The 27,132-nt window shown below is 63.5% G+C and overlaps 1 protein-coding gene across 2 annotated transcripts; it reads right to left on the bottom strand.

Annotated features, from left to right (window-relative positions):
• Positions 1–448: 448 nt before the first annotated feature.
• On the bottom strand, positions 449–25,310 carry CARD10 (caspase recruitment domain family member 10). 2 transcript variants are annotated; one of them, XM_045835051.1, is made up of 21 exons: positions 25,113–25,310; positions 24,713–24,964; positions 23,704–23,841; positions 21,897–22,222; positions 17,890–18,087; positions 16,853–17,008; positions 16,120–16,245; positions 14,777–14,968; positions 13,423–13,557; positions 13,010–13,125; positions 12,185–12,213; positions 11,626–11,752; positions 6,426–6,585; positions 5,883–5,994; positions 5,181–5,424; positions 4,921–4,990; positions 3,806–3,908; positions 2,513–2,671; positions 2,302–2,417; positions 1,663–1,778; positions 449–1,464 (listed from the first exon to the last, which is right to left on the bottom strand). In XM_045835051.1, exons 1-21 carry the CDS (start codon positions 25,258–25,260, stop codon positions 1,233–1,235), a joined length of 3,255 nt encoding a protein of 1,084 aa, XP_045691007.1. In that variant the 5' UTR covers positions 25,261–25,310; the 3' UTR covers positions 449–1,232. The 2 variants fall into 2 exon arrangements, with proteins under 2 accessions (XP_045691007.1, XP_045691008.1); XM_045835052.1 differs by having other exon boundaries at positions 1,663–1,775.
• Positions 25,311–27,132: the final 1,822 nt, after the last annotated feature.

The following is a 27,132-nucleotide window of genomic DNA, read 5'->3' as shown; positions in this document are numbered from 1 at the left end:
ACCTCCTCCAGTAAGCCTGCCTGGATTTCTCCCACTGGAGGTGACCCTCCTCTCCCTGGAGCAAGGAGCTCTCAGGGACCTGGTTGCACACCGATGGTTTGCTCTTGGTCTCCTGGACTCAGCAGCCGGGCCCCTGACACCCCCGACCACACCCCGCTGGCCTCGGTGTCCCCACCTCAGGGAACAGTCCTTTGATGTCAGCCACAGCCGGGCTAACTGTGGGGGTGGCCTATCCGTGGGGCCTCCTCTGGTCATTCAGGGGCAGGTAAGGTGATGCCGGCCCAGATGGCGGGCGGCTCTGGGATGAGCAGGAGTGAAATCTGACCCTCCCCAAGGGTGAGCAGGGACCTGAAAGGTGGTATCAGCCTGAGCTGGGGGCGGGGGGACAAGTGAGGGGAGGGAAGAGGGACCACAGACCAGGGACGCAAGCGAGCAAAAGGCCAGCAACTTTTATGACAAACTGTTTAATGTTCCATAATGTGCAGCTTCTGAGTGAGAAGGGCCCGTGCAACACCCACGAGCCGTACATTCTGGTGACGGAGCAGCCAGGCCCCTCCCCGCCTGTCCCTCCGAACGGGGGGAGGGTGGGGGGTGGGCGCCGTGAGAACATGGTCCTGGTGTGCTCACTGGAACACACGCGTGTTAGTGCCCGAGTATCATGGGGGTGGGGGACAGGACATTTACACAGGAGAGAGAACCACGGACGTGTGTGTGACGACGAGACACGGGGGCACGGGTGACAGTGGACAAGGGCGGCTACGACGCCCACGTGTGGACATACATACAAGAAACGTGAGCCGGACGGGCGGGAGTCACGAAGGGCAGGCCCGGACTCCCGCGAGCAGAACAGGCTGAGAGCCAGGCGCCCTGCTGCGCCCGGGGTGGGGGCCGACAGGAGCCTGCCCCTTGAGAACGTGGGCATGTAAAACTGTACACAGGAGTGAGAACTCAGACGCTCCAGGGTGAGCAATGACGGGGGGACACGGACCCACGAGTGGGGATGCAGAGACACGGGAACACACAGGAAGGCCCAGAGCAGCAAGTTTGGGGCAGGCAGGTGGAAGGTCCACCTGAGGGCTCCAGCAGGATCACTCGGAGAGAGCCCAGGGCCAAGGCCAAGGGCGGGAGGAGGCTCAGGACAGGGAGGACCCAGCTCCACCCCAGAGACACCAGGGTCCCCGCTGGTGGCTTCCAAGGTGCTCGAGGAAGCCACAGGCATCTGAAAGGGCCCCTCAGGCCTCACTGCTGCCGCAGCCTCGGCCGCTGCCGCACTCTGCCCACACGAGGCGGGCCTGCTCCTGCAGGATCCGGCCGCGCACGACCTTGGCCAGCTCCTCCGAGTGGCCCCACTCGTGGGCGGGCACCTGCACCCAGGAGCAGGGCAGCCCCCAGAGCGCCTGCTCGGAGCTGCGGCACTGCCGGAGCAGCTCCGAGTCCCGCCAGCCCGGCCGGCCCAGCAGGCTCCTGCCAAGAGAAGAGAGTGGGCAGTGAGCAGAGTGGGGGACGGACAGACAGACAGACAGACAAAGATGGAGAGTCAGAGAGAAAGGACGAACGTGGAGGAAGGCAGAAAGAGACAGATGGCAAAGAGAGATGGGGAAGAGACAGAGAAACAGAGGCAGGCGTCCACAGAAAGGAGGGGGCCCTGGGGTCCCACCTCACCTGACTTCCCGAACGTTCTTCTCGGTCACCTCCACGTGGATGACAATGGGGTAGATCTCGTTCTGGGCCAGCTCCCGCACGCCCCGAGTGCCCAGCTCCAACAGGCAGTGCTTCTTCTCGGGGGGCAAGGCTGCATTTTACTTGCGGCCCAGAGACACTAACCTCCCTGCCCCTCCACCCGCACTGCACCTCCCATCCCTATGCCACACCCCAACCCTGACCCTGGGGCCCCATAGCAAGCACAGCCCCCTCCAGGGTCCCTCTTCCCCATCCGGGGAGACCTTGGGAGCGAGGGAAGAGCCCAAAGGGAAGGCAGGAGACCTGGGGAAATCAGTCACTCTTCCCCTCCGGACCTCAGCCTCCCCATCTGTAGGAAGGAATTAGCCCCACCCCCTGCCCTCACCCCCCACAGTCCCTGCCAGCTCCCAAGAAAGCGGAGAGTTTGAGGCCAAGGAGGCAAAAAGGCGAAAGGTATCAGTCAAACACCTCAAGGGTGAGAGCCACACGAAGCCAGCTGCCCCAGCCCACCCGTTTCAGGGAAGGGAAGCCCCAGAAGGAAAGGGACTGGCCCAGAGCAGCACACGCCGGCACTCAGACTGGTGCTCGGGCCCGGAAGAGCAGCCCCACCCCAGCCCCTACCTTCCCGACAGACTCCTGGATGGCACGGATCCTGCTGCCCAGCCCGGGGGTGGCAGGCCGGGCCTTGGGGGCTCCGGGCGCTGAGGGTGCGCCCTGTTCCTCCCCGGACAGACTTTCTGCAGAGCCGAGAGAAGCCAGATCAGAGGACCAGTGGTCCTGGCCGTCCCAGATCTGCCACCTTGCCTCCCCCTCTCCGGGCACAAAGGCTCACCTGCCGGGCACACCTGGAAGTCCAGCCGGGAGTTGGGCAGGTCCAGCAGGTTCCGGATGAGCCGGGGCGCCAGGCACTCGGGCAAGAGCACCACGGGCCGCAGGGAGGGCACCAGCAGCGGCCGCACCAGGCTGTAGGGCCTGGGGCTCCACTCGGGCTCTGTGGCAGGGGAGGGGTGCCGAGGACATGAGGGTGTGGGCAGGGCCCCAGCTCCTCTTCCCTGGGGCAGCCAGCCCCCTCAATACTTGAAACCCCACCCTCTCCTCTCAAGTCCCTCCACCTTCTTTCCCATTAATTCCTGAAGTCCTGCTGCTGCTCTCCCTACACACACACACACACACACACACACACACACACACAGCAGAACTGCCCACCCTGAGTGAGGCTGATCCAGGAGGTTCCTCCCTGACCTCTGCCTCTCTCTTGCCCCCTACAGGCCATTCTCCACTCTGCAGCCAGAGAGAAGTTTTCACACTAAGGTCCCATCTTGTAACTCCCCTGCTTTCAATGCACCAGTGACTTCCCACGACTCTCAGGGAGAAGGCCACATCTTCCACGTGGGTGCCCCAGCCCTGCCGGAGCCTGGGGAGCAGCCAGCCTCAGGCCCCATCACAGGCTCTACTGCTGCCTCCAGCCACAGGGCCTGCTGGGCCCCAGCTTGGCACCCAGGTCTCCATTACAAGTGCCTCCACCACAAGCTGGGGGTGGGGGGACCACTGTGCCCTCTGGACCGGGAACAAGGCACGACATGGAGCTGGCGCTCGATACCCACTTGCTGCGCTCGAGGGCCTTTGCACTGGGCTGCCTCCTGCCTGCAGCAAGCTGCTCTTCATCCTCCACAGCCCTAGTTCAGTCAGTCTCCCTTCCTACACGGCTTCCCTCACCGCCCCCTCCTCCCCGCCCCTCGGAATTACCCCTCCCCCATCTGGGCTCCCCCAGCCCCCTCACCCTGATCCGGCCCAAAGCCTCACCCTACTGCCCCCAGGAGCCCACTCTGGGATCGCTGCACAGCTGTACACACTCTGCCAGACAAGATAGGCCGGAGCCCACACGCACCCCACGCTCACAAAGACTCCTGAACACACCTGGACACGTGCGCCCGCCCCGCTGAGTGGCTTCCTCAACCCCGGAGGCCTGTCCCCACCCTGGGGAGCCGTGTTTCCCAGGCCCCTGGCATGGGCCCCGCCCCACCGGAACTCCCAAAACAGACCCTTCCAGGCCAAAGGTGCACCCAGAGGTGCATTCCTGAGCTCCACGGCAGTGCTGGCCGCACCTTCACACCTGCACACTCACCTGAGCAGGGCTCCAGCAGCAGCTGCTCTGGGGGGTCCCCTGCGGCGGGCCCAGCATGCTTGGGCTTCACCAGCCGCAGCTGATCCAGGGCTCGCTTCTTCAGCTGGGGAGGGCAGAGGGAAAGAGGGGCGCCTGTGAGCTCCGCTCCACCCCACCCTCGGGGTGGGGGCAGAGTGAATGGGACCCCAGGCACAGGGGGCCCCCGTGCCACCACTGCTCAGGCACCGTGGAAAAGCCCCTTCATATTGGGCCTTCTCCTGTCCCCCCACCCCCAGGCCAATGCAGCTCCCCAGACAGGCGAGGACAACTATCCCTAAGGGCCCAGGGAAGCAAACCTGTCAACCAGCTAAAGTTGGGGGAGCCTTAGCTCTGCCCTCCCCCACTTTACAGATGGGCGAACTAAGGCCCAGAGACCAGAGGAACCTAAGGTCACAGAAGAGATACACGTTGGGGTCTCTTCCAATGACTTCGCCGCGTGGCCTGGGGGAGGAAGAGTAACGGAACCAGTAACGGCAGCGTTCATTATACCAATAGCTGGCAGGTGCTGGGTGCCTGCAACGTGACGGACACTAAGGAGGCCCCGGACATGCACGAACCACTGCGGCCTCCTACGCCAAGGGGCCAGGCAGACAGTGTCACTCCCTGTCGCACAGATGAGGACACAGAGCCTCCAGGGAGTGTCAGGAGGTTGACCGAGGACACACGGCTGAGTCCATGGCAGAGCTGGGACGCAGCCCCAGGCTGGTCCCAGCCCCTCCCCAGAGCCGCAGCCTCACTCTGCCCAGGAGGACGGCCCGGCCCAGTCCTCGCCCAGAGACCGGAAAAGGGGGCATGACTGTTGTTCTGTCAAGGGCTTACCATGAGCCAGGCATGGCCCTGAGCGCCAGGCACTGGGTCTCACTTAACCGCTCAACTACCCTGGTCCTACACCCTACTAGTTCTATTTGCTGGCGCACAGATGATCGACCGAGTCCAGGTGAGGGGGACAAGGTGGGGGTGTCCTCCCTCCCCTCCCCCAGGGCCCCCAGAAAATGAAGCCTGGCCTCTCCCTCTTGGACCCCAGCCTGGCAGCCGCTCTCCCCAGACCCGCACCCAGCTGGTGCAGCCCTGCTTACGTTACTGCGGGACCCTCGGTGCCGGCTGGCCGACAAGCACTTCTCCTGAACTTCCAGAAGCTGCTGGGCTCTGGGGGAGCAGGGGGACGTCACGTCATATGTTTGTAGAAGACAGGGAGCCCCTCACCTCCTCTTCTCTAGCCCCGCCCCTCTGCATCCTGTTCCAGAGGATGGTGAAGGATGGCAGAGGGAGAAAGGGGCCCCACCCCGGTCCCGGCTCCCAGTGCGACCCCGTCCCCAGGCTCCCAGCCCTGGGTCACCTCTGGTAATTGGGCACCGTGCCCCGGTCCAGGTCCCGCAGTGTGAGGGGGTCGACCCGCGTGCAGAACCACTCCTGCCGCCGCTTGTACACGGGGTCCACCAGCCGCAGGATCTCTCGGGCCTTCACGCACAGGGCATGGGGGTCCGCCCGTTCAGGCAGGGGGAAGTTGGCTCGAATGTAGAAGGGCTCAGCGCCCAGCCCCTTCACCCAAGCATCCAGGGCCTCGTGGAAAGACTGGCAAGCTGGGCGTGGACAGGGCAGGGGGCAGCAGGGAGAACAAGAAGAGGATGAAGTCAGGGACTGGATGTGGCCCTCCCAAAGCCCAGGCTGCCCGCATCCCACCTTCCTCTCTTTAAAGGGACACTCCGAGACCCAGAGAGAGCAGGACTTGCCCCGGGCCACCGAGCCCACTAGGGACAGGAGTAGGACTCGAACCCAAGAGTCTGGACTACTGGCCAGTGTGCCTTTCACTACTCGCTGCTTCCAGAGGACAGAGGGAGGGCACGGGAACAGACAGCCAGCACGAGGCGGCGACACGGGACAGGGGCTCGGCCGAGAGGCAGGAGACGGAGCGTCTCCCGCTCGGGCCTCGGCTGCCCCACCTCCACAGACTGGATGAGCCCTCCCGTGGGCCCTCAGCCTTAGCTCTGACCCTCTAGAACTGGTGAGTTCCCGGTCCCTCCCCCCAGGCCAGACTTACCCTTCGAGTCCAGCAGGAAGGGGAGTGTGGACACCGGGTTCCAGAGCAAGGTTCTCTGCTGGGCTTCACCTTCCAGACCTGCCCCCTCCAGACCAGCAGCCTCTGCCCTTGGCTGGGAGAAAACCCAGGCAGGAAGGGAGAAAAGTCAGCTTCCCAAGCAAGGCAGGGCAGCCCTGGCTCTGGCGGAAGACGGAGTGGGGCTGACCATGCCTCACGATTCAGATGTCCACCTCAGCGGGCAGGCAGACTGCCCCCTTCAACAGGGTTCTCCACCCCGCGGGTTTATCCAGGTCCTTCCCATATTTAAAAGCAGGATTCTGTCAAGGTGCTGTCATTCTGCCCCACCTCCCAAGCCCTGCCCAATCAAATTTCATTTGATGCTGGCTGGGGCGGGGCAACCAGCAGTTAATCAGTGAGCCTGTCTCCTCTCTGACCAATCCCCAGTAACTCCGCCCAGTGACCTAGATCCACCAATCAAAAGGCATCCAGCCCTGGCTAGAGCATTAACCCCGCCCCCAGCCTGGAGTAGAAGAGTTGCCTCACCTCTCTCGGCTCCACCCTGGCAGACCCGGGCCCAGAGAGCACCCTGCGCACCACAGCCCCAGACAAGCTGTCCCCAGGAAACGGCAGGCCATCTGGGCCTCTGTCCTGGGATTCGGGACCCCCAGGGGGGCTCCGGCCAGACACATGGATAGCCAGAGACCTGAGAAGAGAGAAGGGGGATGGCAATCAGAGTTCAGTCAGTGTTTTGCTTCAGTTCCACATTCTTGGAAAATGATAGCGACTCCCCAAGTATGCCACGACTCCCACCCCCTGCCCGAGGCACCTGCCGTGCCATTGCCTGGAATGCACTCCCCCCGCCCCCGCACTGGCAAACTCTGCTCATCCTCCGGGGCTCAGGCCAAAAGCAACCTCTCCCGCCCGGACCCCTGCAAAGGGCGAGGTGGGGCTTCCTGCAGAAGCACCCCACCTGCACCTCGAAGGTCGCCTTTCATTGCCTCCGTCAGGAAGGACGCCCTCGGAACCAGGCGGCTCCCACATTCCACTCCGGATCCCTAGCACCAAACCCAGCACCTGGCACATAGTAGGTGATGAATCAAACCTTGCTGCGCTCACAGACTAGGAAGGAAGGTCGCCATCAGAACACAGCGCAGATCAGAGATGGCTGCAGCCAGCAGCCGGGGCACACAGGGTGTGGCTTCCCAGAGGAAGCGGCAGCTGGGCTGCCCCACGGTCAAGAATAGAAGCACTTCAGTAACAGAGGAGACGGTGTTCCAGGCTGGGGGCGGGGGGGCGGGCGCGATGAGCAAAGGTGTAGGGACAGAACAGCGGGCGGTGGCAGAATTTCATGACCACAATGATAACAATAGCAGCTGACTCTTCCCGGGGGCTTCCCACGTGGCAGACACCACGCGAAGCTCCAAGCCCTCCTTAACCACTCATGCCTCCCGGGAAACAGCGCCCAGGAAAGGCGAGCGGCAGCCAGCCTACACAGAGCACAGCGGCTGGTCTTCCTCTCGTGGACAGCGGGAGATACTGACGGTTGAGACAAAGAGTCAGCAAGGTACCCAGCGTGGCAGGGCTCTCTGCCTGTCCCTGGGTGAGAACGGGTGAGGCCTGATGGCCAGGCTCACAGACCCCCTGGCCCCAGGACTGGGAAAGGGAGAGGCCAGGGTCAGTGGGTGGGCCCCAGCTGAAGAAGTGGCCCAGGGCAGAGCCCAGGCATGCACCCACCTCCCCACCCACCCTCCAGCTGCAGCACACAGCCATACTGCCCCCTGCTGCCAGCCTGGGGGTCAGCAACACTACAAGGACCTTAACCCAATCAGCACCCAAGCAGATGGGGGGGAAACTTTGGCCCTGGGGAGCCCATCTTGGCTCCTGCCCCCTCTGTCAAAACCAAGAGCCAAGCCAGGGGGGACTGGGGGCTGGACATGGGTGCTGGAGACATCAGAGCTGCCATCACAGGTTCCTTCGGCCCCGGGGCTGTCCCTCAGCATCGAGGTGGCATGGAAGGGCCTGTGCAGACCCGGGAGGCTGAGGCTGGGCCTGGCTACACTGGCAGATGAATGGAAAGAGGGTGCGGGTGGTGGGGGGGGGCCTACACTGCAGGCCTGTTCCTAAGTGGGAAGTGAAATTCTGGTTTTTAACGCCATGGAACAGAAAATGTAAGCCTGTCTCCCTTCAAGTAAACCCAACCCCTGTCTCACGCCCCGTGTGTCTCCGACGTGTGTATGATGGGGTCTCCCTCACCGCGGGCTGCGGATGAAAGAGTTTCGGGAATGTGTCCTGGAGGGTGCCAGCAGGAACCCCGGGGCCAGACGGCCTGGCAACTGACCCTCCAGTCCTCAGCGGCCCCTCTGCCTCAACCTATCCCACCGCACGATGCAGGGAGACGAGACAGGGGGTGCTCCCAGAGCAGCGCCCGGTAAGGGCCGAGTGCCTGGTGGAAATTAGACAGCCACTGTTCTCGGTGTCATTCAGGGCACATCACCCCGGGGCCGAGGGCACCGCTTCCCCACCTGTTTCGAACCCATCGCAGCTTCCCCTCACCAGGGCTCCACACCCCTGCCCCCACCCCGGCACAGCCCTCCCCTCCCTGCCATCCCAACGTCAGGGCAACAGGACCCTCCAAACCCAAAGTTTTCCAGCTTATTGCCAACTCCCGCCGCTTCCTGAAGACATGGCTCAGGAGGCCCCCTCCAGGGTCCCCCTTTCCCACCTCCCCCCGAGGGACCCAGCAACTTCCCTGAGGCTCCCAGCCCGCCCCCGCTTCCAACTCCCAGCACCTGGAGGCTGGCCGAGGGCAGGGTCCCCATCAAGTCCCTCTCCGCCCCAGGCCTCCGTGGACAAACAGGAAGCAGGGGACAGAGACCTCCTGGGACTCCTGGGTCTCCAGCAACACAATTCTATGGACCCCCGACCCTGCCTGCAGGCGGCGTGAAGGATGAGGTAACCTGCCCAGCAGGTGAGGGCTCCCAGCTCCCCTCCCCAGTATGGGGCCAGGAGATCAGGCCACAGGGAAACGGGGGGGGGGCGGGGTGGTCCTTCACTCTGCCAGCTCAGAGCAGGGACAGCCCGAGGGACCTGGGTGAGGGCTCCAACCCCACCCCAGGGCGCTGAGGGAGACCGCTAGGCAGTGTAGACTGCTGTGTCCCAGGTCAGAGACCTCTGCAGCAGAGACTGGAGCAAGTCACACATATTACCTCCTTTAATCCTCCCAGCAACCCTACAGAGGAGACATCTGTTATTCCTTCATGTTAGAGAACAGGGAAACTGCGACCCAGGGAAGTTACAATGTAACAAGGGCTGCACCGCAGCTAGGGGTGGAGTCAGGCAACGGGCTATTCAAACCCCTGGGGAAGGACGAGGCCCGCCGCCAGAGGTCCTGAGTCTGTGTGAACAGGGGCAGGCGGGGGCGGGTCCTGCCAGGGCCACAGCACCTGATGCTGTCCCCACCCCACTCAGTGCTCACTGTCGCCCAGCCCGTCCACCTGTCCGTCTGTCCTTCAGCCTACTCCAGTACCCCCACCAACCATCTCCCCTGCCCCGCCCCAAAGACCTGTGAACCCAGCAGGGGAGACAGGGGCTGACAATACCCAGTATATCGCGAGTACTGAACATGAGTGTGAGGGTCAAAGTGACTCAGCTGGGCCCTGGCCGGGTGGCCTATTGGTTGGAGCATCGTCCTGAACACCAAGAGGTTGCAGGTTCCATCCTGGTCGGGGCCCATACCTAGGCTGTGGGTTTGACCCACAGGCAGGGCGCATACAGGAGGCAACCGATCGATGTTTCTCTCTCCCTTCCTCTTTCTATAATAAATTCTTTTTTAAAGTGACTTAGATGGGAGGAAGGCACCATGAAGTCCCCAACCGCACCCTGAACTGGCCTTGGGACAGATCCCTGACACTCCGAGCCGCATTCCCCTTATCTGAGTGACACGGCTGAAAATGCCAGCCTTGCAGGCTACTCGGGGCTGAGCGACAATATTCGCTATGCGCTCACTTTCCCACTCGTGCTGAGCCGGGCGCAGCTCCAAGCACTCCACGGGATGCCCCCGCAATGACCAAGGGGCCAGGCACCACTGTGGCCCCATTGCACAGAGCAGGAAACTGAGGCACCAGGAAACTGAGTGACGTGCCCACGATTCCAGAGTAGCAGGTGACAGAGCCGGGACTGCAGCTGACTCCCACGGTCCGTCTTCCCCACTGTGCTGTCCCGCGGCCCCAGGACACAGGCTCCGGCTCCTCGCCTCCCTCCCTGCCGGCCCCTCGGCCTCTTTCTCTCCCCGTCCACCAGCCCTGCGTCCCCCCACATCTGCGTTCTCCCCATCTCCCCCCTCCTCAGGTGCAGCATGGGCTGCAGAGCTGGCCCCGGGATCACGCGGCTTCTGCCCCTCCGCCACATCCCGGAGCCCCCTGGACAACAGCCAAGACCCCGTTCGCAGGCCTGAGCTGGAAGGAGGAAGGGCCCAGTCAGGCAGGAAGGGAGGAGTCTCCGCCCCTTCCCCCCGAAGCACGTCCTGCACAGGGAGAAACAATGTCACACTGGGCCCGATGCCGATGCCGCCGCCGGGGGTGCGGGTGGGGGCAGGGCCCTGGCCGCAGGCCTGGCCAAGCTGCTTCCAGGAGGTGGGAGGCCCCTGGTGCTGCGCTGCCCCGATTTCCTGATGACCTGCTCCCTATCTCTGGCACCCCCACTCTCCAGCTCTGACATCAGCGCTTCCTACGCCCTTTCCAAAGCCCAAGTCCAGTCAGGTCAGCGTGGACTTAGGCCAGGGCACTCTCCAGCTGTGTAACCTCGGGCAAGCCCCTTCGCCTCTCTGAGCCCCGGACTCTTCCTCCGTGGAACAGGGATGGTCATCCCGCTGCCTGCCTCCCAGGACGGAGAGAGGGCCCCACGGCAGCCGGCAGCAGCGGGCCTGCAGTCAGGGACGGCTCAGCCCTCGCGGGCTTCCCAGAGGGCACCAGCCCAAGTCCACGCTCTGCCTGCCTGACTCACACAGCCTGCTGCGCTCGGCCCCCCAGCCTTCCCCCGCGTGCTCCAGTCAAGGCCACACTCCAAGCCCACGGCCGGACAGCCTCTGCGCTCTCTTCCAGTCCTCCAGCTGCCCTCCCTCCCCACCAGCTCTCTCACCGGGGCTGAGTTCAAAGGTCACGTGCTCGGCCCTGCCTTCTCCCTCTCCCCCGCGGAGGTCTGAGGTCCGCTGGGAGCCTGGCGGGAGAGGAGGCCGCCCATGGACCAACACGCAGAGCTCCCCGCCTGCAGCGCAGCCTGAGCCAGCGTGTTCCGTGACTGCCATCGCGGGGCTGTGTCCAGCCCTGGCCGAGGGGGCCCCACCCCGCTCAGCGCAGCATGAAGCTCCGCTGGGCGGGGCAGTCTCTCGGGGGCTCAGAGCCGGGAGGACAGGCAGAGTGTCGGTGTAACAACTACCATTTCCTAAGCACCTACTATGTGCCCGGCAAAGCTAGGTGCTTTACTGACATGAGTCCTAGGCCCCAAACATCCACGTGCAGAAGCGACGGACCGCTGTCCCCTCCAGCCGATGAGGGGACTGAGGCGCAGAGAGGTGAAGTGGCCGGTCACACGGACACTAAACGGTGGTGACAGGGTTGGACCCAACGTCGGCCTGTGTCTGAAAACCTGGCCGTTCTGGCAGCACAGAAAGCGATGGCCCGGCTTGCTGCTCCCTCCCTCCTTTCCCCCATGGTCCCCCGCAGCGCCCTCCACGCAGCCTCGGTACCTGCTGAAAAAGTCCAGGCCGCCGCCCGGTCTGGACTGGAGACCGTCCGGCTTGCCCAAAGGCCACACGCTGTCGGAGGACGAGGACGAGGACAGGCCGGGGGACCAGGGCTTCAGCGTTACGCTGTCTGAGGGGAAGGGGTGCAGGTCAGGGGTGCTGGACTGAGAAACGGGGGAGGACCAAGGACAACTCGGGGCCCAGAGGCCGGCGGTGGCCTTGGCAGGCCTGAGACCCCAAGAACACTCTGGAACCCCCGAGCTAAGGGCCGGCCTGGGCCTGCCAGGGTGACGGTTCAGTTCCCTCGAAGAGGGGGAAGGGTGGGCCAGAAATGAGGAGGAGCCCCGCACAGCCTGGCCAGGACCAGGGCTGAGCTCTGAGCTCAGGGTACCGCAGCCCCCACCCCCAAGGTCCCCTGAGCAGAGCCTTCTGCCTGGCCAGGGCATGGCAGCGCCTCGGGGAGGGGGACACGGGCCAAGAGCAGAACGGGCAGCAGAGGGCTCAGGGGAGCTGAACAGCTACGCCCGGGTGGGCCCTTCCCATGGGGCCCCGGGGGCCTCACCTGTGATGTCTGACATGCTGCTGAAGGACCTGGGAGGAGAGAGGGCGGGGAGGAGCAGGAGCTGAGGCTCAGCGGGCATCTGCCCCACTCCCTCCTCCTGCCCCCATGCCACCAAAAGCTCCCGCAGCCCCCGAGCAAATGCAGGCTCGACCCAAGGTGGGGGCCCAGGCACCGGGCACTCAGGCCACATGGCTCCCCCAAACCCATGGGGCAAGAAGTGAACCTCCTGACCTCAGCCCCGGGGCCTCCGCCTGGAGTGCCCTGGCCCCTCCTCTAATGCCGCGGCCTCTAGGAACCCTGCCCTGACCTCTCACCCTCACGTCTACGTTGTCATTCGGGGCTCCTAGGCCGGCCTGCCAATCTAGACTACGACCCCCCATCACACGCTCCGTTCACAGCAGATTGACTCACGCAACCAAGCCTGCGCCTGGGACGCACGCCAGGAGGGAGGCAGGTCACCCCCAGCCCTGGCCCCGCCGCCAGTAGAGGGGGCTCGGTTCTCCTGGGCCCGCTGGCTGCGGATGCCCAAACCCAGGGCCAGCCTTGTGGCCGGGGGCCCTGACCCCTCTGTACACCACAGCCCAAACCATCCAGCTTTCCTGGGTCCACGAACTCTGAGGCTCAGCTCCTAGTGGCTCTCCTGCCAGCCTGCTGGGCTGGGGACACGCTGGTTCTGCCCTTTGGCCTTGTCTTAACCCCTGACCTCAGTCCCGCCTGACTCTCAGGGCCCGGGTGTGCAGCGCTCTAGCCATTTAAAGGCAGTAAAGGCAGGGGACTGTCTGGCATTGGCTCCGGCTTTCGGGATTCTGGGAGGGGCCCGCTTACCTCTTAGCCAGGGCAGGGTCCTCCTCCCGCTGCCGGCGGAGGATGGAGCCAGCACTGGGTGGGAAGGGCAGGATGGACAGGCGGTTGATCTCCTTCTCGCTGTCTGTGGCCTCCTCCTGCAACGTCACAACAGGGCCCGGTCACCCCCTCAGCACCTTCCCACAACCCCACAGACGCGAACTGGGGCCCAGAGCAGAGGAGTGGGCTCTCTGAGGTCGCACTGTGACGGCCCCCTGGGTCTCCTGGTGCCCACTCCCAGCACAGAGGTGGCTCTGGACGAGCTTAAACAAGGCGCTGGGCCTCCGTTTCCTCCCCTGGGACACGGGCCCATTGGCACACTGGAGAGCAGTCGACATGCTAGTCATTGTGTGAACGCTACAGAACCTTCACACTCCGGTGGGTGGGTGTCTTACCAAGGTGTGGGGCTCAGGTGCCCCCGTGACGGCGGCCTCCCCGGCTGCTTCTGGGCCTCCCAGCAGGGAAGGAAACTCGCTCAGGCTCCAGGTGCTGCTGAGGTTGGAGCACAGGGAATGGGAGGAGGGGCAGGCCTGGGAGGGGCGGGGGGAGGGGCGAGGTCAGCAGCACCGGGCCGGGGACCGGGGCCAGGCTGGCCACAGTCACCTGCCGAACGCCTGCCGCATGCACCTCCGGAGAAGAGGCTCCCTGTCGGAGCGCTCAGCCCGGAGGACACAGACTACAAGCGGGCAGGTGTAAAGGACGTGGCCCCACACTGCCCAGGAGTCGGGAAGGCACTCGAAGGGCCACCCGCCTGGGGCATCAGAGGGCTTTCTGGAGGCAGCGTGCTCTGACCTGGCCACGCAAGGGTGAGCGGGTGCTGTGCAGATGAAATTGGGGGGCAGGGGGGTCTAGGCAGATGGAACGGTGTGTGCAAAGGCCCTGGGGCAGGACTAGGACACGTTCCAGGATTCGAAGGCTGAGGCCCAGAGAACCAGGCCCGGGGAGGATAGTAAGGGCTTTGTCTTCACCTAAGAGCTCAATTTAAAAAAAAAACAACAACCCACTGAGGGTTTAAAAACTGCGAAGTCATGACTCACGCTGTCCTTGTCCTGTTCCCCTAGGTGTTAAACACACGGCCAGGTGATTATCTCCAAGCAAAATCAAGATAGGAAGAGGCAGAGTTCCTGGCAAAAGTCCAAGGACTAGGGTATAGTGTACAAGGGGCCTCAGGGGCACAGCTCCAGTGTCTGCTGGCCATGTGACCTTGAGCAAGCCCCTGACCCTCTCTGGGTCCTGGGCAATGAGGGGATTGGACTGGCTGGTCTCTGAACAGCTCTTAGAGCCCGTGGTTTGCATCCCAAGACGCTCCCAGGCCCGGGGGCAGCTGGCTTCTCCAAGGGTACGCAAAGACAGCCTGCAAACTAGTGCCCCAGGAGCAAGCCCCGTTGTCTTGGTCCCTGATACACGCCACCCCCCCTAGCTGGGGACATTCTCCACCCCGGCCAAGAGCTGCCCCCAAAGCCAGGGTGAGGTTCCAGCCAAGACCCACACATTTCCCTCCCCAAACCTGTGGCTTCTCAAGCCCAGGTGAGGGTTCCCACGTGATCCCACTCCTGCCAAAGCCCCCCACCCAGCCCTGCGAGTCCCACAGCCGGCTGAGGGCTCCTGCCGGTTCCCCCATATTTCCCCCAGTTCTTCCCACCCTCAGCTGCGACCTCCCACCAGGTCCCACGTGTTCCCCGCCCTGGCCAAGAGCTCCCGCGGGACCCCGGCGTGCCCACCAGGACCCTCCACTCCAGCCCCTGTCACCTTGAGGCAGGGGCCGCCCTGAGCCCGCTGCAGCTGCGCCTCCAGCAGGGTCTTGGTGCCCTGCAGGCTGGTGAGCGTGGTCACCAGCTCGTCCCGCTCGGCCTCCAGGCCCCGCACCTGCTTGCGGTACTGGTCCTTCTCGATGAGGCTCTGCGAGTACTGCAGCTGGATGCGGTCCCGGCTCTGGATGGCCTGCGGGGAGCGGGCAGCACGCTGACTGGGCCGTCCCGGCCCCCCGACCGCGCTCGCGCACACATACACACACACACACACACACACACACACACACACACACACACACACAGGTGCCGGCAGGAACAGCGCTTCCTGCGTGCCCGGCCCTGGGCTCACTCGGTCAGCGCCCTCGCTCCCTGATTGAGACAGTCTCGTCACTCTCACCCTACAGAGGAGGCGCTGAGGCAGCGAGCACGGGGCTGGGATTCAAACCCCCCGGGGGCGGTCTGGCTGCAGTGTCCAGGCTCTTGCCCCTTCCCAAGAACAACCTAAAACCTCGAGGCCTGCTGTGTGGGGCCGTCTTCACTTCCTGCAGCCCGGCCTAGTGCAGGAGGCCGGATTCCAACCCAGCCAGCCACTGCGTCCCAGCACTTTTCCCCCCGCTGCCCCGTGAAGACCAGGGTCTCCGAGCACCGGGCCCACCGCCCACTGCCTCCAGGAGAGCTGGGGCCAGAGGCCCGGCAGCCAGGAGCAACGGGGCGGACCTGCAGAGCCCTGAGCCCACCGAGACCACAACATCGGAATGTCCGGGATGAGGCCTCGAATCGGCCTGGTCGCCAAGCCGGCCAGGGGGTTCCGAGGCCCACTCCAGTGTGCAGGCTTCAGCGGCTCCAGCGGGACTCACGCTCGGTCCGAGGACCGAGCCTCCCGCCCTCCCCGCTGCACGGCAGCCTCGCGCAGGAGGCCTGGGGGCCTAGGGGAGGTGGCCTCTGACAGTGACAGGGGCATCTCCCAGAGCCTGGGAGCCAGGACTTTGGAGAATTCCTTCATCAGCAAATATCTGCAAGCAAATATTTCCGCTGGGAAGGCCTTCTTTCTGACGTGGAGAGAATAGGGACTCAGAGTCGACAGCGCCGGGACCAACTTCCCCGCCTGTCCCCGGGGCTCAGGTGAGGCAGGTGTGTTCAGGGGTGAGGCCGGCGTATCTCGAGGGCTCAAGGCCCCACATCTGTGTTTCCCCGGCCTCCCTGCTCCCTCCTTAACCATCCGTGCCCCCAGAAAGTCACTTTCTGCACTTCTATTTCCATTCGCTTCCCCCGCCCACCCCACCCCCACCCACTGCCCACCGGACCAGAGCTTCTCAGCACAGCACAGCAGGCTGGGCTCACCTGGTCCCGTTCCTTCTCGATCTCCTCCAGCTGGGCCAGCACGGTGGCCATGCGGTGCTTGTACAGGTCGCAGTCCTTCTGCAGCGTGCGGTGCTTCAGCCGCAGGTCCTCCACCTCCTGCAGGTACTGCAGGCGGGCCAGCCGGGCAGCAAGGGTGCATCACGCCCAGGTGAGACCCCCCGGGTCGGCAACCAGGGGACGCTAACCAGCAGGCACCCGGCAGGTCCAGGGAGAAAGGCCTGAGCCCCCCAAACAAGCGCCCATCCCATCTCCCCAGATGGGCCTGACCTCACCGCACCTCACTGGGCCTCAGCGGCCTCATCTGTAAAATGGGACTAACAATAATAACGACCCCCCCCTTTCAGCCCATCAGGGCCTCCCCATTTTCACTGCAGTCTGCCCTCTCGCCCTGCTCTGCCCCTTCCTCAGCCCTCAGCAGCCTCCGCTCCTTCCCGTAGGAAGCGGTTGACTTGGGCTGCGTGCATGGCCTACGGTCCGTCTCCCCTGCTAGAACGGAACTCCCCAGGGACAGACACGTGGCTTTGTTCACCACGTGTCCCCATAAATGCTCGAGACCGAATGAAGGCCCAGCTCCCGGCACAGTGCCGGGCACCCCTGCAGGAAAGGTCGGCTCCAGGGAACGGGTGACACGGGCCACCATTTCCCCTCCAGGAGCCTCCGCAGGCTGCTTTCGGAAGGAAGGTGGGGGCAGGGGGGTGCACTGTGGCGTTACCTTGTCCCGAAGCTCCTCGGCCCACTGCAGCTCCCCCTGCACGGCGTGCAGCTTCTGGCACAGCTCCTGCCTGCTGTCCTGCGCCTCCTGCCAGTCATGCTCCAGGATGTCCAAGAGGATGCGCTCCGAGCCTGGGGCCCCCGGCTGGCTCGCCTCCTGAGGGTCAGAGGTCAGGGCTGCCTCAGTGTCTGGCCCAAGGCCCACCTCAGGTGTCAGGGGAGGGGACACACGGCCCTCAGCCCTCGGCCCCCCGCCCCACTAGCTCTGCCACCTTGGCCAAGAGCCTGGCCCTCTGGGGACTGCGGTTTCCCGTGTGCAGAGTGAGCAGGGCTCCGCCGGCTCTGCCCACCCTCCGGCGAGTGCCTGGGCGTGCATGAGGTAAGCGGATGCGGGCTTGCGTGGACAGGTTCAGCCAGGGCCTCGTTCCTGAACAGGAACTCGGCGCGCTTTCTCTCGCTCTGGTCCCCACCCGCCGCCCAGGGCGGCAGATGGGAGGCGAGTCCCAAGCCTATTCTGCTCCTCCGATGGCGGCTGAGCCTGGCTCAGGCGGGTAGACCATGGGCCCAGGATCCGGCCCCCCAAACCCACATCCCAGCCCAGCACCCACCCGACCCTATGAAATACACCAGAACCCTGGCGCCCACCCCCCACCTCCTGCGAGGGGCAACGGCCAGGCGACCAGCCTGCACTGCCACTGACCTGCCATAGGACACCCAGCGAGCCCGATGCCACCCAGACCTCAGGGGTCTCAACCCTTATGGGGCCACAGACTCTTCTACAAATCCGAGAGGAGCTGGGGGCCCTGCCCCAGGAGAAAGCTCACACACAGAATCAGGCGCACAGTTTCGAGGTGTTCAGAGACCTCCCGGGGCCGCCTGGGGACCTCAGGCTGAAGGCCGGAGAGGGCAGAGCGCTGGGGGCTCACCACACACAGCAGGCCAGCCAGGCTCCGCCCAGACCTCAGCCCCCACCCCCCGCCCCGTGTGGACTCTCCACCCTCTGACCGCCGCACCCCCACCCGGGGCCACCCCCCTTACCTGCTGCCGGCCCTCCTGCAGCTCCTGCAGGGATGCCGTCAACCGCTGGTTCTCAGCCCGCAGCTCGGAGACCAGGTCCGCGCTGTCTGGCTCTCTCTCCTTCTCCTCGGCCCCGGCCCCGGGCAGCGGCCCCCGGGCCCTGCGCAGCAGCGCACACTCCTCCTCCAGCTGGCTGACCTTGAGCTTCAGCTGGTCCACCTGGGGGCAGACACACGGCTCAGCCCAGGGCGGGACCCATGCGAGGCCAGTGGACAGACGCCCGGCTCTTCACTCCTGGGTGCCCCCCAGACCCCCAGGCGCCAGGCTGGGAGTGCTCCTGAACTGCTCCATGAAGGAGGCGCAGGCTGGGCAGATGCGACGAGGAAGGAGCGGGGCAGCAGGGCCAAGCCGCCCCCCAGGGGACTCTGCACCATAATGCCCTCGTCCGTCTGTCCGTCCATCCGTCCCGCAGGTCTGACACAGGGCACAGGCTGTGGAGCCCAGCACCAGCGTAAGGGAGGAGAAGGAGGAACGGGGAGCCAGAGTCCGGGCCCAGCTCTGCCTCTCACTCAGCACGGCCTTGGGCGAGCCACGGCCCCTCTCTGTGCCTCCTCGGTCTCCTCGCCTCCCAGGGAAGAAGAGGAAGAGGATGGTTTTGAGGGTCTCACCCAGGCCGAGAGTCAGGGGGTTCCCAGCCACCCCCCTCCCCCAGAAGGTCGTGCTGTTAGTTCAGCCCCAACGAGCACTCCAAGCCCAGGGTGCAGGTCTCAGTTGTCCCATTTGACCCCCGTCATCCTGAGCAAGGCACTCGCCTCCTCAGGGTCTCAGCTTCCGTGTAGGGAAAACAGGCCCGTTCAACCCCCGTCCCACCCCCAGCCTCCCAAAGTCATTGCAAAAACCAAACAGAGCCCTGGCTGGCATAGCTCAGTGGATTGAGCAAAGGCTGCAAACCAAAGCGTCGCAGGTTCGATTCCCAGTCAGGGCACATGACTGAGTTGCAGGCCACGGCCCCCAGCAACCGCACATTGATGTCTCTCTCTCTCTCTCTCTCTCCCTCCCTTCCATCTCTAGAAATAAATAAAATATTTTTTTAAATTTAAAAAAAGAAGGAAAAAACAGTGTTAAAGAAATGGGACAGAAGGCGGGCAGAGACCTTTACACCGGCAGAGGCTGGCTACAGAGCTGCCGGCGTGTGACAGCGGCTGTCTTCACAGCTTCGCACAAAATCCCGACCTGCCACCTGTTCAGTGATGCAGCCAGAGGCTGGCCGGGGTGGGGGTGGGGGGCGGCTGAGCGGCGCCGCCTGGCTGAGCACAGACAGGCGTGATCAGTCTGCCGGACGACGAGCGCACTCGGCCTGAGCTCTTTTCCAAATGCATGTGGGGTCCCAGTTGGCTGGACGGTGACAAGAGGAACTGCAGGTGGCAGCCACAGAATGAAGTCAGTGTTGGGAAAAGGCACAGTGACCTCTGGCGCTACCCTCCGGCGTGCCAACGTCCGGTGCCCCGGGAGCGCCCCGGCCTCCCTTGGAGATGGGTGGGCAGCCCCGCACCGCTCAGAGCCCAGCATCGCAACACGCCCGCGCACGCACACACACACACACACACACACACACACGGGCCTGGAGGCGGGATCAGTTCCTCCTCCACAAGGGACTCGGAAAGAAATTCATGATTCTCACATTCCTTTCGCCTCACAAAACATGCTCTGTGAGCCGCCGGACAAAGACAGCCAGTTATGAGGGCAAGCGTGGCCACACCCTCGTCAGCAAACCGCAGCCACACACCACGGCCTCCCACCTGACCCTTGGCCGGCGAGCTCCCCCGATGAGCTCAGGGGACAGGGCACCTGGGAATCTCCGCTGAGTGCCAGGAAACACGGATGCATTTAATCCTGGTGTACAAATTCACTGAGCACAAAATTATAGCGTTGGTTCCTCAAGTTTATGTTGCCTAGAAATAACAGCTCATTAAATTTGCACCTTATAAAACACAGTATTAAATCACAGCCACCACACACCTGTCCATGGGGAAGGGGGACCCAAGCTGCCAAGACAGACACCCTCAGCTGTTCTGTTCATTTCCATCTGCCCTGCCTTTGTTACTTTTTGTAGTACACACACACACACACAAAAAAAGCTCCAAAAATGTAGGCAACTTTACAGTAGCTACATTTAAAGAAAAATGTATCTGTTAGTTGAATTTCACTCCTTACTCTCTACCCCCTAAACTGAGAAAAAGCAACCACTCCCTGCCTAGTGGCAGATCACCTTACGCCTACGTGGTCATACTATGTGCACCTCTGGCTAATCTGGAGACACCTCCAATGCTTCTTCTTCACCCCCTACCCCACCCCAGGAGACCCCAGTTGGCTGACACACGCACAGAACACTCCCCCGTCACCCACCCACACCTACCACTTCAGGGGACCCAATTCATAATTACACCCAACCCAAAGGTGACGAAAGCCATTCTGGCCCAGCACCCCCAACACCCTGGACGGCAGCCACCACGCTGTCCCCTCCCAGCAGCAGAGCCCTTCTCCCAGGAAAAGCCGCACAGCCAGTCTCACGGGTCTATCTCAGACAAAGAGGACGTGGACGAAGACAGGGTACCCCAGCTCTCCCTGCTTGCCCCCCACCCCGCCCTACCCCAGCAGTGCCAAGAGCAAAGTCAGAAATTCTCAGTCTTGGGACCCTGGGAAAGTGCTCTAACTGACCTTTCTGTGCCTCAGTTTCCTCATCCATAAATGGGGACAATAACAGTCCCCATCTCAATGGGTCCCCCACCCACGTCTCAACAGAGTTGTTGAAAACTCAAGGAGCAGGTACAGGGCAAGCAGTGAGGGCCGCGCCCGGCGCACAGGAGGTGCCATTGCATTACACCATCCTTACCCACGACCTCGCACCTCCAGCATGATGGGGAGACCGGGGCAGAGAGGGAGGCCTGGCCCTGGCCACCCTGCGCTCAATCTGCAGCCAGTCTTGGGCCTCAGACAGCCCCGCCTCACGCCAAACTCCAAGCAGCCCCTCAAAAAAAACAGCCTCCTGGACCCCTCACACCCATGAGTCTGCCTCCCACACCCTCAAGCAGGCCCGGCAGCCCGGGCCCTCCAACCGCCGGCCTCAGCAGGACTCACTTCCCCAAACCTCGGCACGCTGGCACGCACAGCGGCAGGCTCCTTCCCGCTCACCTGTGCGCCCACGCCGACAGCCTCCCCCAGGCACCCGTCCCGGCCTGCACAGCTGCGGTCCCCGCCCAGGCTCGCGGGACCAGGGCTCCAGGTCCCACGGTCAGAGCCTCCCGGGTGCTGCTGGCACGGTTACTTACACCCTTGGAACAGCTCCCCGGGGCAGGAAAACACCAGCTCCATCCTCACGCTAAGCGCCACCGAGAAGTGAAGCTCGGTGTCTCCACCTGGTGCCCGGCAGACCCGGTTCCGTTTCCCAGCTTCGTGATGGGCAAGTCCCTTTCCGATCTAAGCCCCCGCGTCTGGGTTTGGACACGAGAACCTAGTGCGCGCTGGCTCCGTGGGACCGTGTGCCGGGACGCGTGGACACCGCAGGCGCGGTAACGGCAACAGCGACAACAGTGGCTGACGGCGACCCAGGCGTGAGCACAACTCCACGCCACGCCCTGTACACGCCTTCAACTGACGGCAACTCGTAACCCAAGGCCTCTCCGCCTCGGCATTCACTAACATTCCAGGTTAAGCAGTTCTCGCTTGTGGGGGGCTGTCCTGTCCACTGTAGGGGGTCCAGCACCATCCCTGGCCTCTACCCAACGGCCCACTCGCAGCTGTAACAACCAAGTGTTTGCAGACACGGCCACTGTCTCCGGGGGCAAAACCTCCCCCAGCTGAGGACCACCGTCACAACCCAGTGAAATAAGCGCCACCAACGCCCCCACATCACAGATGAGAAAACCGAGGCACGGGGTGGTGAAAGGACTCGCCCATGGATGGGAGCAGGCTACTCTATCACTGTCGTTTTTTGAGAAGTCCGCCCCTTCCCCACTCCCAGGGCCTACCGCCAGCTGCAGGTCGCGGCTGCGCAGGATGGCAGAGTTCTTCTCCTCGCTGAGCTGCGCCAGACGCATGGCGATCATGTAGTTCTCGTCCTTGAGCCGCAGCAGCTCCAGGCTGCCCACCTCCCAGTCCTCCCGCAGCCGCTGGCAGCGCTCCTGCGCCTGCTGCTGCTCCCGCAGCCGCTGCTCCAGCCGCGCCCGCTCCTCCTCCAGGAGCCGGCCCCGGGCCTGCAGCTGCTGCTCCCGCTGCAGCTGGCTCTTGCGCGCCTCCCGCAGCCGCCGCACCTCGGTCATCAGGAACTGGGTCAGGCCCTCCGGCCCCTCCTCATCTGCCAGGGAGAAAAGTCGAGTCAGGCAAATAAAACCCATGGGCGACAGCCAACTGCACTGAAAGACCCAAACCGTAAAAACACGAAGGGAGCATTCTGGAATACATTTTTATAATTTGGCGGTAAGGAAGGCCTTCCTAAATAAGGCACAAGACCAGAGGCTATCAAAGAAAAGGCAGACAGATCATTATAACAACGTTAAAATTTCTGAATAATGAAAGATACAACAAATGGAGTCAAAAGACAAGCAACAGAGCAGGAGAAAAATATAACAAAGGACTCAGAGCCACAATATATAAATAGCTCATGTCAACCAATAAGAAAAAGCAAACAACCAAATAAGACCATGGGTAAAAACTCAGTAGATGCATCCCAAAACAAAAATGTTCTACCTCACCAGCAATAATAATAATAATAATAACAACCACTAACATTTCACTGTATACTGTGGGCTAGAGACCTATATTAATTTATTCAACCTTCAAGACAACACTTAAGACAGCTACTGTTACTGGACCTACCCTAAAGACAGAAAAACTGAGGCACAGGAAGGTCAAGTTGTTTGCCCAAGGATCCCTAATTAGTAAACTATGAACTACATCCTTCTGTGAAGTTCAAACTTAAAATAGTGCCATTACCTTTGACATATCAAACTAGTAAAAATGTTTTATATCCCAAGATGCATGAGGGTGCAGCAAAATTGACACACACTGCGGATGGGATGTATGTTGACTTAACCCTCAAAATACACACAGTCTTTGAGAAAAAGCACTTCTCAGAGCCTCTCCTCCTGAGACACACACACACACACACACACACACGTGCACAAAGACGCAGGCAGAAGGGTGCTCCCACAGCTATTTGTAATGTCGCGGGACTGGAAACAACCTCGATGTCCCTCAGCAGGTAACTGGGTAAATGACTTACGGCCCCACGTCACCAATAAACGCTGTGCAGTCACCTAGGACAAGGTAACAGACGTGGGGAAATCACAAAAGTTGTCCTGAGAAAATAGATTTTGTCAGAATGCAACACAGGTAGGATAATCCTGTGTGTGTGCATGTGTGTGCATGCATGTGCATGCGTGTGTAAACACAAAGGCTCGGGAGACTCGTCAACGTGTGGCCAGCAGAGCGGGGCTGAAGGAAAGAGTGAAGAACTTTCCTTTCTATTCAAGTCAACCGGAGCACTTCCACTTTTTAACGTGAGAAACGGCACACCCGTGTCTGCCTGACACACACGCGTGTCCACAAACAATATTAGGGGCCCTGTTAGCGCGTGGGCTCTGAACCCGCACTGACGGGACGAGAGTCTCAGCCCCGCACGCAGCCTGCCAGGGGCCTCGGGCAGACCTCTGCCGGGCCTCGGTCTCCGTATCTGTGCGACGGGGACAGCGGGAGTGCCGCCCCGACAGGGATGGGGCGGGGAAGGGGCCCCCCCATGGCCACCCGAGGCGCGGCACCCGCCGCGGACCCACTCACCGAGGATCATGGAACAGCGCTGGGCGGGCTCCTGGCCGGTGAGCAGCGTGAAGTGCTCGGGGTAGTAGAACTCCAGCGCTTCCAGGAAGGCCTCGTAGCCCCGCTTGCCTCGGCAGCGCAAGATGTCCATCAGGCGCCCTGCGGCCAGGCAGAAGGGTGCCCAGGGGTCAAGGGGGAGAGCTTCCCGCGGGGCCCACCGGCCAGCTCCCCCACGGTGTCCCTGGGCCCACGTTCCCCAAATGTTTAAGCCGTTGACACATGCAGGGGCCTGTCTCAGCACATCGTGAGGAGAGTCCGTCTGCCACGGCCGGCAGAGACAGGACCCCTCCACCACCACCCACCACAGCACCTGCGCCTCCACACCCCGCACCCAGCCTGCCCCCAGCCTGCAACCCACAGACGCAGGGCCAGCAAAGGCTGCCTGTCTTCCCAGTGACACTCAGAAGCCCCCTCTGTCCCCAAAAGCAACGTAAAATATCTCTCCCATTGTCCAATTCCTGCAAGTCCATGAGACTCTCGTTCCCTTCGCCTGCCCTGGTTCAAAGTCACATCCTGCGGCCCAGGACACCCTCATTGAGCGGAGATGGGTCCTGAGCACTTGGGGGGGAAATGACTCTCCAAGGAGTGTGTGGCTCACGGAGGGAGGAGAAGAGGGAACTGAGATCAAAGGGCAGGGAAGATGCCAAGCCCACCAGCTGTGAGCCTGAGGTCCCCGGCTTCCCGTGCCCTGCGGACCACATCCAACCCCGGCTTTCACGTGGGCCCAGGAAGTGGGAGGAAGCCCCAAGGCAGACAAAACCCAGGCGCCGGTTGGAGCGCCCCGGGCCTGCTGGGTCGTAAAGGTGGTTCGGGAGGTGGCAGGAGGGTGGGCACGCCAACCGCCCCCCTCGACGCCTGGAGAGACCAGGGCTGTTGGCCTGGGGCCCAGGGCTGGGTGCGCGGCGGTCTGGGGCGCCGCCCTCTTGGGCCCCGGCCGACCCCGACCCCGACCCCGACCCCCACGGCTCACCGGTGCGGTTGATGCGGCACGGGAAGCGGTAGGTGCTCAGCACCTCCTCCTCGTCCTGCTCGTCGATGACCCGGCACTGGCGCAGATACGGCGTCAGTTTGGCGGGGTTGAGGGTGCGAGTCAGCCGGTGCCGGACGCCCTCGATCCGTTCCCACAGCGCGTCCTCCTCCGCCTCGGACCCGGAGCCGGCCCCTGCCTCCTCCTCGGCCTCCCTCACCTCGGCCCCTGCAGGCATGGCCGCGTCCTCGGGGTCTGCCGGTCAGAGGCGCCGAGGGTCAGCAGGGTGCCCGGGGCGTCGCCCGCCTGTCCGCCCGACCGCCCGGTGTCGCCGGCGCCCCTCTCCCGCGCCCGCTCGGCCGGGCGGTCCGCGGCCCCAGCGCCCCCAGCGGCCCCGACTCACCGCGCGCGCCGCAGCCGGCTCGGGCTCCCGGCTCTGCGCTCGGGCGGCGGCTCCGCCGGCGCAGGGGAGCGGTGTCCCCCGCTCCCCCGGCTCCGCCCCAGTCCCCGCCGCCGCCGCCGCCGCCGGGACTGCCCGGGCCTCCCCACATCGCCGCCCGAGCCCGGGCCGAGAGTCCGGCCGGCTGGGCCCCCCGCGCGTCCGCCGGCCCGCCCGCCCGCCCGCCCGCCCGCACGCCCGGCCTCCCCGCCGTCCGGCCGCGCCTCCCCCAGCTTCCTGTTTCCCGCCGGCTCTCCGGGCCAGGCTCCGCGGGGTCGGCGGCCCGCCCACACCTGCCCGGCCTCAGCGTGGGGCGGAGCGGGACACGCTCGTTCACACCCTCCCGCACGCCACGACACACCTTCCCGGTCAGCAGGCGCCACTCCGCGGGCCCCGTAGGGTCCCCTCTGCCACTCTCCACCCCCGGGAGGCTCAGGCTGGCACCTGGCAGGGACGCAGCAAGGACGCGACCGGACCGCGCACGGGAAGGTCACTCCAGGACAGTGTCCGACCAGGACACGGCGACACTCCGGCGCACCGCCTCACGCCCAGAGCTCCTACAGCACAGTGGTCCTACCCGACCCACACGCCGCACCCACCCTGTACATATGCCACACACGGTGACACTCCTACCTACTTCTCCATTTCCCAGGAAATGACCCTGAAGAGTGGGGCCAGGGCCCCCAGGCTTCGGAGAACTCCCGCCCCACCGCACCCGCAGCCAAAGCTCTCCCGCGGCCCGCGCAGCTGTGGGCCACGGAGGCCCTGCCTGTGGGGACACCGCCTGGGAGCATGGCATCCTGACCCTGGCTGGCCCTCCGACCCACCCCTCCCCCGGGCTGGCCTCAGTGTCCCCAGACGGACCACCGGCTCCGGCACCTTCCCACCTTGGGGTGGCCAGCCCGGGACAGAGGTCACCGCCACCTTCTCGGGGAAGGGGAGTCTGAACTCTCAGAACGCTGCTAGCTCCCCACCTACACAAAACCTCACACGGACCGAGAATCCCGCATTCCCCCAAGAATGTTCCCCCAGATGCCGGGCCCACAAACACCCGGGAGCCAGTGTGTGGTCAAAGTCAAGTGAGTGTGAGAAACGCTGCACCCACACTCCCCCCTCCGCCCTTGGGAAATGCACGGTCACTGGGCATGATCCAGTCTGCACCCCTGTCTGCTGATACGAGCGATGATACCGTCTCTCTGGGCACTGGAAACTGCCGGCCGTGCCTGCCGCCGACAGCAGCGTGGGAGCCGGCAGAGCTGGCGCAGGAAAGCGCTGCAAGTATCCCAAACCCCTTCCCCAGGCCCCAGAACTGTCATGGACCAGTGTATGATTTATCAAAAAAAAAATTAGTTTTCAGCCAACAAAAGCTCTGAAAGGCCCTGCGGTGAAGACACTGGTTTGACTTGATAGACCCTGGTGTCGTTCCCCAAACTTGATCGCCCACAGAACTTTGGCGGGGGGGGCTCTTTGCCGTTTGTTTGTGCCTGGGGATTACCTGTTTCCATCCAGCTCTGGGAGTGCTGGAGTCGAGTGCGAATTCCCCAGCCCACAGAGGAGGAAGCGGAGGCCCAGCCGGGCAAGGAAACTGCCCCGATGCACACACAGCGAGGCCGGCCCCGGCCCCTTTGCCAGCTCCCCAGCCCCAGGCTCAGGCACGCACCAGCCCCCCCACCCCACCCAGCACACCCCTCCTCCCTGTGACCCCGGTGCCCTCGGCCTCCTGCTCCTCCCAGCCGCAGCCCTGTTCCTGGGAAGTTTTAACTTGGCCAGGAGAGCAGGGTGGGAGCCTTAGAAAAAGAGGCCGCGGTTAATTATTTTCTCATCAGGAAGCCTCAGCAGGGCCCAGAGAGAAGGCACAGCGAAGTGGGAGGACTCGGAGCCCTGGCAGGGGTCAGCGGGATGCCCCTGGGTGCCCGACACTCCCAAGGAAGCTGCAGTTCCCGTGGGTGCCAGGCTCACATGTTCGCTCGCAGGCAGGCAGTCA

This window comes from Phyllostomus hastatus, unplaced genomic scaffold (genome assembly GCF_019186645.2).
Source record: "Phyllostomus hastatus isolate PE091 unplaced genomic scaffold, TTU_PhHast_1.1 phas_contig_198, whole genome shotgun sequence".
Classification (NCBI taxonomy): Eukaryota; Metazoa; Chordata; class Mammalia; order Chiroptera; family Phyllostomidae; genus Phyllostomus; species Phyllostomus hastatus.
Note: the sequence above shows the minus strand (reverse complement) of the source record. Positions and strands in the feature narration are given on the sequence as shown.

Excerpts from the sequence above, each read along its gene's own strand:
- CARD10 (XM_045835051.1), bottom strand. The coding sequence starts at position 25,260 with ATGTGGGGAGGCCCGGGCAGTCCCGGCGGCGGCGGCGGCGGCGGGGAC. Across the intron at positions 11,753-12,184 it reads CAGCATGTCAGACATCACAG|ACAGCGTAACGCTGAAGCCC; the intron begins GTGAGGCCCCCG and ends CCTTCCCCTCAG. Across the intron at positions 4,991-5,180 it reads ACGGTGCCCAATTACCAGAG|AGCCCAGCAGCTTCTGGAAG; the intron begins GTGACCCAGGGC and ends CTGCTCCCCCAG.